This window comes from Alosa pseudoharengus, unplaced genomic scaffold, assembly GCF_046254945.1.
Source record: "Alosa pseudoharengus isolate Yale_2024_CS ecotype anadromous, Long Island Sound unplaced genomic scaffold, YU_APseudo_1.1 YU_APseudo_1.1_scf_14, whole genome shotgun sequence".
Taxonomy (NCBI): domain Eukaryota; kingdom Metazoa; phylum Chordata; class Actinopteri; order Clupeiformes; family Clupeidae; genus Alosa; species Alosa pseudoharengus.
In genome coordinates, this window is record NW_027468609.1 from 34647006 (window position 1) to 34659562 (window position 12557).

The window sequence follows — 12557 nt, forward strand, 5'->3', positions numbered from 1 at the left end:
CAGAACCATGTGGATCTGAACCACAATTGCTCCTTCACTTCATTTTACAGTTAGTGAGTGAATGTGCATGTGTGTGTTTCTAAGGATGTGTGTGTGTGTGTGTGTGTGTGTGTGTGTGTGTGTGTGTGTGTGTTTAACTAACACGCCAATGAAACCACAGGAACTAAGGAGAAGGAGGGTGTTTAACAGCAGAGAACTGGGAAAAGCTCAGCTAGAAGCACAGTGAGACACATATGACAGAGAGAAGCAGAGTGTGAGCAAGGGATTAGAGAACAGGAGAGGATGAAGGAAAGCATGAATAAACAGACAAAAAATGATAAACCGTTATACAGAGAGGGGAGGATGAAAGGGAAAAAAATATTTGGGGGCGCTGGGATGAAGATATGGAATGTGATGAAAGAGTCAACAAAATAAGTTATGATGAAAGAGGTGGTCAATTAAAAGGAGAGAGAGAGAGAGATGAGAGAGAGAGAGAGAGAGAGGACAGATGAGCGAGATGGACAGAGAGATAGAAGCCTGAGGGCCATCTTGCCTTGCGGTGCAGCAGCTGGGACTGTGTTCCTCCTCCACCCTCGATCTCGAAGCGCACGTCGTTGAAGAGAGCCACCCCGTACTGTTTCTCGTACACACGCCCAAATTCCTCCAGCACCACACGTGTATGCCCTTCACAGAGGGAGAGACAGAGTGTGCATTTTATAAAGAGGATAGTGTTCAATTCAGATTGCATGTATTCTCCTGTCTGACTCAACATCACAAACATGGGGCATTTATCCACAAGGGAGTAGCCACAGGAAAAGAGAGAAGGATAGCTGAGATGAACCCAGGGAAGTGAACATCATGTGTTCTGACCAAAAGGCAGCAGCTAAACTAGACAATAAACACATACCATCCAGTCATAACAACAATCAGAAGATTAAACACAAAGAACAAAGTCAGACATAAGAAGGTATTGCATCGCTTTAAAAACAAAGAGAATGCTAAACAAGGTGGGAGTTTCACATCAGCACTCGCTCTCTAATTCTTTCAGGGCTGGCTTTTCATGTGTCCGCTCAGCTTGTGTTGAGTCACCATACAGGAGACAGCATGCAGGCCCTCAACAACACCCAGCCTTCACTTTTATCTGTGTATGATCAGAGAGGTGAGTAAGCGATGGGGTCACATCTTCTCTGAGGGAGGGGAGGGAAGAAGAGGTTTGACTAGTGGCAAGAGGAGAGTAAGAGCACTGAGGACATGCCAGATAGTAGCTGGGTTTCCATCAAAGCATCATACCAAATTTTGGCCATTCAAATGGGTAATCCTGAGTGGAATTGCACTCAAATTAGCGTAAAATTGTATAGGTTAAAAAAGAAATCAACCTGATCTGGTGGATTAGCTCCTGATTATCATAGGGTATAATGTGACTAAAGTTGATGGAAATTAGTTAATTTGCTTTACATCACATCTGTTGATATTTTTATTACATGTTTCTGTTGGAGCCCAATTTTTGAACCCACAGCTGTGCGCAACTCCCTTGTAAGGAGAGCATCCATTTTTAATTGCATAATACAGGGAGGGGGGCCTGCACAGACATGCATTTCTGACCCTCTCTGGCTATCTCTGGAGCCTGAAAAAATAATTGAGAGGAGGGGGAGCAACTGGACACTCGTCAGATGCATTCTTGACAGACATCAGTATTTGTGGTCTACTTGCTTTTCTCCACAATTATTTCAATTATGAGGCTCATGCCTCAAAGTACCACTGGATCTCGTCACTGCATGCCTGGAAAACATTTAAGTATTATCTGGTTTGCATGAGATTTCTTTTAAAAGCACCAAATATGTCATGTCTCCTGTTCACTCAATGCTGCACTACCAGACACAGAGAAAACTGGAGCACGGGGACCAATACTGGCACAGTGGCTTCAGGTTGCAGGAGTCTGAGATTGAGGCCTCTCTGGTAGTTGCCTAATGGCTTTCTTAGCCAAAGGTTAGAGGTCGCTCCCTGTGGTCTGTTAACACGATGGAGAGAATTTCCCTTTGACATGTAGCCACCTGCTCTCTTGACACACACACACGCTCACACACACACACACACACACACACACAGGCACAGACACACACACACACACACACACACACACACACACACACACACACACACACACACACACACACACACACACACACACACACACACATACACACACCTGGATAACCTGGACATACCACAGCTGGAACAGTGAGAGTGCAAGATTGGTTAGCTTGCATTGACATAGTAATGCACAGCATTATAACTGCACAATCTACAGTATCCTCATTTCCATTTTTTGACAATATTGAGCCAGTCAGCATTTCTGTGGTTGTTTTTTCCCACCAAAGTGCAATCCATATCCCAAGACAATACACTCTGAAAGGAAGGTGTTTGGAGTGTGTTTATGGCTCCCTATGTGCATGTGTCTGTGTGTCTATTCAAATCCACACGGACTCACAGACTGTTGGCAGCGCACATTAGAAAGACACATTAGAATATCAGCACTTTAGGAACAGAGAACCACATTGTGAAGTAAAATGAGCTGGAATTAGCTCTTTGTGTGGTAAGATAGAGAGCGTTCAGCTCCGTGCTAACAACCTATCCTTTATGACACCGGCAATCAGCACCCCACTGGTAGACTATTAAAAGGCATCAGATCTGGAGAAATTATATGGACCAAAACTTGGTTTTAACCGGGCACAGTCTTAGTGTAAGCTTTACCTCTTTAACACTCTCCAACAATCAAATGCTAAAGAGACTTCTGGGAATGAGAAAGGTGTGTGTGTGTGTGTGATTGTGTGTGTGTATGTGTTGCTTAAGGGCTTTGGATCATAACCAGATGTTTTCAAATGGCTGGCTGCTGTTGGAGCTTCAGTCAGTATTAGAAGAAAGCAAGTAGATTTTCAGTGTTTTATGTTGTTTGCAAAAGATGACTGCAAGAGGGAAAGATTGCATAGAACAATAATCACATCGCCCCTTTTACATCACCCCTTTCTTTTCCCTTTTTCCCATTTCTTTCAAAGGCAGCCAAGAGTTTCATATTCACAACATTACACTAATTAATGTGATGAATGCTATGATTACTATGAGATATGGTCTAAAGTTGAATAGTTCAATGCCTGCCTTGATATGAACTTAATTTTGTTGATCAAACTGCTCTTACAAGCGAATGGAACTGGCTATGTTGAAATATCAGCCATATTTCGTAAAAGGCTGGACTTTCCAAAAGCCTCTCTAACAACCCTTCAGTGCACATTAAAGGAGAATTCCGGCGATTTTTCTTGACTCTGGGGGCTTGAACATGGGGGCTCATGAACAAGCCACCAGAGTGAAGCACTGTAGCTGCAGCAACTCGAGCTAGACCTAGAGCTAGAACCGAGCTAGAACGTTTTTTCTTCATACCCACAGTACTCGATAACCTCCAGAGACAGAGACCTATGTGAAAAATCGCCGAAATTCTCCTTTAACAAATCACCACAGTAAGGTCCAGGGTCAATACACCTCTATTCTGTGCTTGGAACTAACCTGGTAATTATCTTACCAAAGCCATGCACATAATTATGAAGTTATGGAGGAGGCACTGGAGACAGCAGCGTTTCTCCACATATCTATACACGTGCTCATAAACCACATGAAATTAGTAATATACTCAGCTATTTACGAGGGGATGGTAGGGTGGTCTACCCTTACTTTGTTTTTGAAAACTGAGTAATTGCAGCTCCATGGTCCAGTGATTGATATTGACAGAGAGATTGGTGCTGACTGGAAAAATATTCTCCACAGAAGATTGAGTACTAAAACTGGGACAATACCAACTGTGGGAGGGTGTCTTTCATGTATCTCACACTCATATTCACAAAAAATACAACCTTCTTTTCGTTCAAGGTCTGATCTATGGCACAGCTGACTCTCATCTTTACCAACTTCCCAGAGTTACTTCAATGTGCCAAATGTACATCTGTGACACATAGCACATGCACAGCACACAGCCACAGCCACAGCCACACACACTCACAAACACACGCACGCACGCGCACACACACACACACACACACACACACACACACACACACACACACACACACACACACAGACACACACACAGACACACACAGCCACACTGTAATTTGCGGCTCAGGAAAGTCTGTCTGCTCTCCAGAAGGAAGGAAAGGTCTGACAGTTGCCAACGATGGAGAAGGCCAGACTTCGTATACTTCGTATAAGCCTCGGTGTCCTTTCCGCGCACAACTAATTTTAGTGGCATGACAGACTGGGACTTCCACAACCCTCTACATTGAAGCGGACATGTCTACATCATCATGTAAACAAAACAGAGCTGGCCTATCGCAGTGTATTTTCTATACAAACACCCATCAATCGTGTAAAGCTAGTCAAGCTAGCCATCACAATGGCAGGAAGGGTAAAGGATTGTGAAGGGAAGAGAGATGAGGACAAAGAAGGAGAGATGAGGGAGAGAGGGGGAGAGAGAGAGAGAGAGAGAGAGAGACGGAGACAGAAATTGCAGCCCATTGAGGCCTACAAGGAAAATGTGGTCCAAGATTATTGGAAAGCAAAGCATTGTCAGCCTTCGTTGTATGGCATATGGAAAGGGCTGTCGGTCTATGGAAGTGTAGAGTACATATTGTGTGTCTACCATGTGTGTGAGTGCATGTGAGACAGAGAGAGAAAAAGAAAGAAAGAAAGAAAGAAAGAAAAAAAGAAAGAGAGAGAGTGAGAGTGAGTGAGTGTGTGTGTGTGTGTGTCAAGGATGGTCAAGCAATACAGGTGTCATCATGTCCAGTCCAGGATATGAAGAGCACTGGTAGTGCTGACAGCACTGACCCCCTTTAGTCATCGACTTTACAAATAAAGCCAGACAGTTTAAAAATGACATTAGTCTGACATCCTTGCCCACTGCACCACTCATTCAAGGGATCAATGCAATTTGAAGTTGACAATCCACTGGCACTTAATGTGATTTAAAGAGGGTTTCGTGGGAGTGTATAGAAGATTAAATCTTTTCACTGTTCAAGGCCCTGGCCCAGTATGTAGAAAAGACTGAGCCAGCTTTTAGTAGCAACATTTGTGGACTGTTTACTTTGACATGCCTAAACGTCTAGACAGAGTATGAGAAAAACAAAAGCCCAGTAAGCTGGTGGTCTTTAAACAAAAATAATACCAAATGGAAACATCAGAGATAGAGTGACAGAGTGGGAGAGCGGAAAGAGAGAGATGGAGTGCGAGAGAAAAGAAAGAGAGAGGCAATAACAGTGGGAGAGATTACATGTAAATGGTGCAGCAGCACTCCTCAGAGCCCGCCAGTGTTATCAAATTAGACTTGTCGACTTCCTTCAAAACCAGACAAATTGTTTAAAGCTCTGAGAGTGTGCAATTCAGGTCAAAAGGACCTGTCATGATGTAGTCAGGCACAGATTATGGCCCAGTTGCCACATTTTCCAAGGTACAATATTGTGTCATTTATCAACTATCAAGCTAAATATGAAAAGAAATAAGAGACATATTAGACATTATTTGTAATCCATTTGTATTTCAAAATACAACAAATACATTTTCAAACAAGATGCTTAGGGATATATTTCTGGATAATATAAATATGATTCTACTCGATTATTCTAACGATAACTATTAAGGTAACTATAACTATAACGATGAAAGCGTCCACACTGACCAACAATAAGGAAAGTCTCTCCTCGCGTTGATTAATGTGATGGCTAAAATGTTAAGGTTTCTGATTGGCTGTCAGCTTTTTATTGCTCTCACTGTCAATTGTTCTGACAGTGATCCCCAACGATGTCATTCTTCATTTCGTTATCGTTATAGTGCATGTGTAGACGTCGTCATTCATATTAGTTAGAACGATACTTTTTTGCCATTATCACTATATTTCTTGTTCTTGGTGTGAACGGCCCTTAACAGTTATGGATGGATAAAGTGTAAACTAATATTTGCATTACACCTAATCTCTACGTATGGCGACTGACAGTAAGGGTAGAGCTGACCTGAGGATAATGTTCAGTGTTGGTCTATCAGGGAACACTAACAGATCAACAGGGGGAGGACATGTGTAAGACCTCCAAAAATGTGCTCTCAGCACTGAGAGTGGACATCCTCCCTGACTCAATGGAGTTCAAGAGAAGGAATGGGCTGACTAATGACCTCTCCCCCACACATATAAACATTCACACTCACTCAATTCACACAGACACACACACAAACCCACACACATACACTGTGCAATTTTGCTGACACAACTGTGTGTGTGTGTGTGTGTGTGTGTGTGTGTGTGTGTGTGTGTGTGGTGTGTGTGTGTGTGTGTGTGTGTGTGTGTGTGTGTGTGTGTGTGTGGTGTGTGTGTGTGTGTGTGTGTGTGTGTGTGTGTGTGGTGTGTGTGTGTGTGTGTGTGTGTGTGTGTGTGTGTGTGTGTGTGTGTTTGTTTAATAAGAAAAAGAGCACGAAGGAAAGCATGAAGTCCTATGGAGCAGGTGAAGTGGGGCGTGATTTATTGCATGTGGAAACTTCCAAGTGGTTCTCCAAAGCCTGGTAAAGGTTTGGACATGTTCATGCCTGCTGCTCCACTCATTCCTCTCCCTGAACAGTGATCTATTAACTGTATCTCTCTCTCTCTCTCTCTCTCTCTCTCTCTCTCTCTGTGTGTCTGTGTGAGTGAAATGTGTGAGAAAATATTTGCACACATATGAGTGTGGAAACGTGTGTGTGTGTGTGTGTGTGTGTGTGTGTGTGTACATGTGAGTGTGGAAATGTATATGTGAATGTGTGTCTGTATGTGTGTGTTCTGTGTTCCCATGAAGGAATTTCCTGAAAGCCTAACCTCCTGACCTACTGATGACCATTTAGAGCCAGGTTTGGCATGTGAACACAATCCCCTGAAGCATCTTCTGTCAGTGATCGGCCTTACTAATCCTTACAGGTACACATAGGTGTGTGCGTGTGTGTGTGTGTGTGTGTGTGTGTGTGTGTGTCATGCATGTATATGGGCATGCCCATGTAATGTAACAGGAAAAACTGATTCTGGTGCCAATACATATTTAAAAAAATGAGAGACATATGTATCAACTGTGCTTGTCACAACATAAGGCATAAGTCATCAATCAATTGATAAATCACCCTCTTCCAGTGAATATGTATAAGTAAGTAAGCATATATACTCTTTTGATCCTGTGAGGGAAATTTGAGAAAATTTGGTCTCTGCATTTATCCCAATCCGTGAATTAGTGAAACACACTCAGCACACAGTGAACACACAGTGAAGTGAAGCACACACTAATCCCGACGCAGTGAGCTGCCTGCTACAGTGGCGCTCAGGAGCAGTGAGGGGTTTGGTGCCACTTCAGCCGTTCCTACTGGTCGGTGTTCGAACCAGCAACCCTCCAGTTACAAGTCTGAAGCGATAACCAGTAGGCCACGGCTGCCCCTCAATATGCATTTCTTAATCAATTTGGATTATGTTCTGTACATTTTAAGCATTTCCACATAGAATTTCTTATTCAAATTGGTAAAATTTCCATTACAAACTTGGATGGAAATTACGCTACATAATCACGACTCCTAACTCAAGTTTTGGGCCTCACCCTACAACTGAAATCCCATGCATGTATCCCTTAAACAAGTTCTCAGAGGCCAAACAGCCACCAGGGTACGTGTGAACTTTAGTAATTTATGTATCATGGTCAGCTAAGCTAAGCAGAGGCATTAGGCTAAGCCAGTATTCATCTAAGAATAAGCTTAAATCAGCATATATTTTCTTCTCTAGCTACTGCTACTCTGAAGTAGCAGTAGCTAGACACACACACACACACACACACACACACACACACACACACACACACACAAGGGCACTGTGGAAAAACAATGATACCTGGCACCTTGATGATTAGTGAAGACGTCTGAGTAATAATATTGGGTTTTAAGCCAGGGTTGTTGTTATACAGGGTGGAGTAGGTGTGTGTGTGTGTGTGTGTGTGTGTGTGTGTGTGTGTGTGTGTGTGTGTGTGTGTGTGCATGCGTGAAGGTTGTGCAGGGGTGTGTGTAGTCTACTCTACTGTATATGTATAGATTTGCGTGGTGAGCCCGGGTGGATGTTTCCATCTCTCCAGCCAAAGCCCCCAAATGCGAGACGTCACACGGCATTCCCTGCATTCTGTGGTCAGTGTTCCATTCAGTCCGCTCGTCTGACTGTGGAACAGAGACTCAGCAGAGAGTGGGATCTGTCCAGGAGGGCTTCGCCCTCTCCTCCCCATCTCTCACATTAATGGCCCACAGCAAGCATCCACTGGCCAAAAGCACTGCGGCTGGCTAAGCTCCACCAAAGAGAGTCCGAACGAAGAGGCTCAGAGCGCACGGGACTTCAACCGCCAACACACATCAACACGCTACGCTGTCTTGAGTCTGTTTGATAAATGGGTGTTGACGTGTAAAAAGCATATGTGCAACATCCACGTCACATGGTTACCACTGGGTTTATTTTTACCAAAATAACAACAACTGGAAACATAAACCTCAACCCACAGTCACATACAGTATACACAATGCCATCAGTTGTCATTCTATGCTGCTTTTTTGTCCATTTGAATTGTCAGGTTTTGACAGCAAAAGAGTACCTGGGTGACATTAAGATCAGAGCCAGAGGTGTGATGAGAGGCATCTAAGGTGCATTTGAGAGGTCTTCTGTGGTTAAGAGTCTTTTTAACTGTGCAGCTGAACAAACCCTCCCATTCACATAACAGAACAAGTCTCCACAGGCATATACACATAAAACTGCTCACAGTGTGGAGGTAAAAACAGAACTTACCAAACCTCTGCAGAGAAAACCCTAACCTAAACCTTCATCTGATCACAGAATGGCTTTCATAAACACTAGAAGTCTCTTGAGACTTATTTTCAGCATCATATAAACCAAACCAAAACACAGTGATTAAATAGGCAATAGTCTACACAAAGAAACCAGAGCATAGCCAGCATGGTTTTGAATGCTCCAAATACAAAGTGGGGCTGCCTTTGGAAAGGGACAATTATCCACAGAGTAAAGAAAAAGGAACTGACTTCCACATGGATGTGCCTTGTGCCTTTCCAGAATGAAAGGGTCAGTGAAAAAGTAAAATGTCTCGAAGTCTTCGAGATCTTGAAGATGATCATTGTTTTTAAAGTAAAGTACATCACTGTTCCTTGAAGATGACTGGGATATGCAGTAAGCTGGGGGAGGGGGTGCATTATGATTATTCCCCCATATGTTATGCCTATGAGTATGCTTCTATAACATATTTGGTATTTCTGTGGCACAAACGGTCAGTATGTCACTGACAGCATTGTGTTTGGTTAAAGTTCAATTTAGTGTACACAATTCAAATACTTCCCCATATAGTGAAAGCAACTACAGAATACAGATCAGACAGAAGCTACTGTTTAAGCCAATGCCAACGCTCTACCACAAATACATGTCGGCAACTAATTGAGCCACACAACACCAGACTGAAGTCATAAGATAGGTAGAAAACTGGTTCACAGACAAAGTACAATGCCTCACCCTTCAACAAAGTATATAACAGAATAAAGCGCATTCTGCACATGCTTTTGGTCGTTGTTGTTCTGAGACATGCGCATGGCTCATTTTACCTGTTATCTTCTCACGCCTGCCTTCATCCAGGTGCGAAGAAATTACATCCCCCATCCTGACTTTTTCTGTCCTCCAATGTCCCAACAGTTCTAAGTAGGCTACAAGTCCGTGAACCAATCCCGTTACTCTTCGGTTGTATGCTGGATACCCGCAACGTTTTCAATATAACTTCTCCAAATGTCAAATTAGAAAGTGGGAAAAGTATCCGGGTTCTCTCCTCCTCGCCTTTAACCTCAACATCCCAAAAAGTGTTAGCAAACTGAAGGTGTTTAGAGAAGTTTCCGAAAATTCCAGGTTTGACACGCCGCTTGCTAAAAAACTCTGATGAAACTGAACTGGCCACCACCACGGCGGGGAGGGAGAAACTGCGTTTTGTGTTCAGACTGGACTAGCTCGGTATGGAGTTCAGGTCACACCCTCAAACTCAGAGTCGCTACAAGACAAACGTGTTCAGTCAAACGCTCAGTAGAGGTGTGGCAGAAGGGAGGACGTCGCCCATAAAGTACCCCTTAAGAACTTCGGAATTTGCCGCATCAGATGTTAGACTGTAAGCCTGTGGCATATGTAAATGTTTTCCTATGTGTGTCTCTGTTTGCTGTTCACCAGTCACCAAGTTTGCAGTTCACCAGTTTAATATTGTTTGCTGTTCCTCGGTTTAATTCAAATTAATTCATAGCCTACAAATATAAAACTACAAATATAAAAACATGATATTCTATTCTGTAAGACTAGGCATATAGCCCACTGCTTCATGCTGCATGATGTGGCATAGGGATGATCTATATATCGTATTAGCTGAGTACTTGTGAATAAGGTAGTAATTTGCAAGTCCACAGCTGTGAGGTATGTTATCATATTAGGCTATGCGTAATTACGCAGCAGAGCTCGCTCTCATACACAGCTATTCAGTCTCCTGAGAGGCTGGCATTCGAAGTTGAAGCAACCAGGTGTTGCAGAGGTTGGGATGTTGCTGTTTCCTCCTCATCTCAAGTTGCGTGTCTGACACCTGTGCCGCTGCCTTCAGTGTGCTCTAGGAACAGCTCCCTGACATTTGTAACCACACAACGTCGTGAAACACAGACCCAACGTCTTTCGACTATACCTCCCAAACTCAATCATTCGCTATAGTCTGCATTATTAAAGGTGCTCTGCTGACCTCTTGTGGAGAGGGAGCCTTACTGCTTGATAAGAGTCAAGGGCAATATTGCCTGGTCATTTAATCTTGTGTTGATTGAATTGGCCATGTGTTGATTTATTGGTAGTTTTCCTTTCTGCGTTTTCTTTATTCAATAGAGCGCAAATGACGCTCGGATTGCCGTGCAATTAACCATAGGCCCACTAATTCTCGTAATAGGTGCAAGAGAGAACAAATAGCCCGTGAAACATCAGAGTTGAGCGCAGTGATTTAACACACACACACACACACACACACACACACACACACACACACACACACACAAACTCTCAGTTAACGGCAAACATAGACTATCACATGACATAAACCCAACATAAAATCACGTGATAGGATTGCAAGAGATGTACAAATTGGATAATTCTAAAAGACTATACGATTTTCAAATAGCCTCCACATAACTGTACAGGCTAAAGTGTCTGCAAATAGTTCGAACAGACTTCCACTATAGGACCCACAAATAAGTGGAACTGAAGGAGAATGAAGCTCAGGGAAAGGGAGGGGCGGATACGCAGTGACGTTGCCTCTCTGGTCGAATCTCCGCAGTAAGACGCACTGTGAGGTGTGCACCCTCGATCTAGCGGAGACAGGGGTGGACTACAGCGAGGGAGAGAGGGAGGAAAGGAGTGTGAATACGGTCTGTCATTCAGGAGCATCATGGCACCCATCGGATTGAAGGCGGTGGTCGGCGAAAGTAAGATCATTTTATTTTTTTCATATTCGTATTGTTTTATTCTTGCTTTAACTAGGCGGATTAATGATGCTGCGCCTTTTCACACGAGCTAATTATCGCCTATCCGTATATGGCGCGTCCTCCATGGATGCGGTATATGCTTTGCCATTGTGCAACCGCGTTGATCTGGTTACTACAGCAATGACATTTCTCTCGGGGGGGGATCATATGCGGACATGCAACCTAAATCCCTCACTGCACGTTATCATGGGATATTTATATTTTCTTTGTTCTCTATCATTCATTTCTGAGGCCGCGAACGCAATTTCCTCACGGCTGAAATTTCCAGAGAAGAGACCCTTTAGAAACGCCCATATTCCAGTGGGGTAGTGAAACACTATTTATGCGGTGTTTGGTTGGTAGCACTGAGCTTGGTAGCGTCACTTACACAAATCAGTTTATATATAATCTCACATATTCACATGTCGTGCTTGTGACAAGTAAATGTCCAGGTAGACTGATTTATTGGGGTTATATAGTTGGACATGATATATTTTTGCATTATGGTCAATTAGTATTGCGTTCTGGTGTTTTTATTCTGTTTCTGAAAAAGCCTCACCCTGATGATTGATCACTGGGCCAATGCGTTGCGTAAAACACCAATGGGTTTTAACGTTACCAATCAGAAAGTATATATTTTTTTGTAATTGGATAGATAAATGCATACTTCATAGTTGCAGATCTGTCGTTAATGGCGGAACGAATTTCCCTCGATTATTGGACAAACTGAGATAAACTAGGAACCCTTGCAAACCCGATTTTCCCCTTTAAGAATATCAGTTCCCTAACCAGATTCACATGTTGGTCAAATGTACGGTGGGTTGTTATTAGTGGGTATAAATGCAGGGGTGCCCTGAATCAGAGGTGGACTGCGGCTGAGGCACATCCATCTGCGGGGCACTCAGACAGGGAATGACTGCTTCAGCATCCCAACCCTAGCTACTCTGAGTCTCTGGTGTAGGTTGTATTTC

At 43.3% G+C, this 12557-nt stretch overlaps 2 protein-coding genes across 2 annotated transcripts in view; one reads left to right on the plus strand and one right to left on the minus strand.

Annotated features, from left to right (window-relative positions):
• The window catches only part of niban2a (niban apoptosis regulator 2a), a 37860-nt gene extending 27789 nt beyond the window's left edge, over nucleotides 1–10071 (minus strand). The window contains exons 1-2 of the mRNA XM_076284789.1: nucleotides 9661–10071; nucleotides 533–663 (exon numbers count right to left, since the gene is read on the minus strand). Of these exons, the coding sequence (XP_076140904.1) occupies nucleotides 533–663; nucleotides 9661–9715 (186 nt within the window). The 5' untranslated portion in view covers nucleotides 9716–10071. The remainder of the gene's footprint in view (nucleotides 1–532; nucleotides 664–9660) is intronic.
• A 1382-nt stretch (nucleotides 10072–11453) lies between these two features.
• stxbp1a (syntaxin binding protein 1a) overlaps nucleotides 11454–12557 on the plus strand; it is a 35857-nt gene continuing 34753 nt past the window's right edge. Inside the window, exon 1 of the mRNA XM_076283363.1 lies at nucleotides 11454–11547. Coding sequence (XP_076139478.1) covers nucleotides 11511–11547 — 37 coding nt within the window. The 5' untranslated portion in view covers nucleotides 11454–11510. The remainder of the gene's footprint in view (nucleotides 11548–12557) is intronic.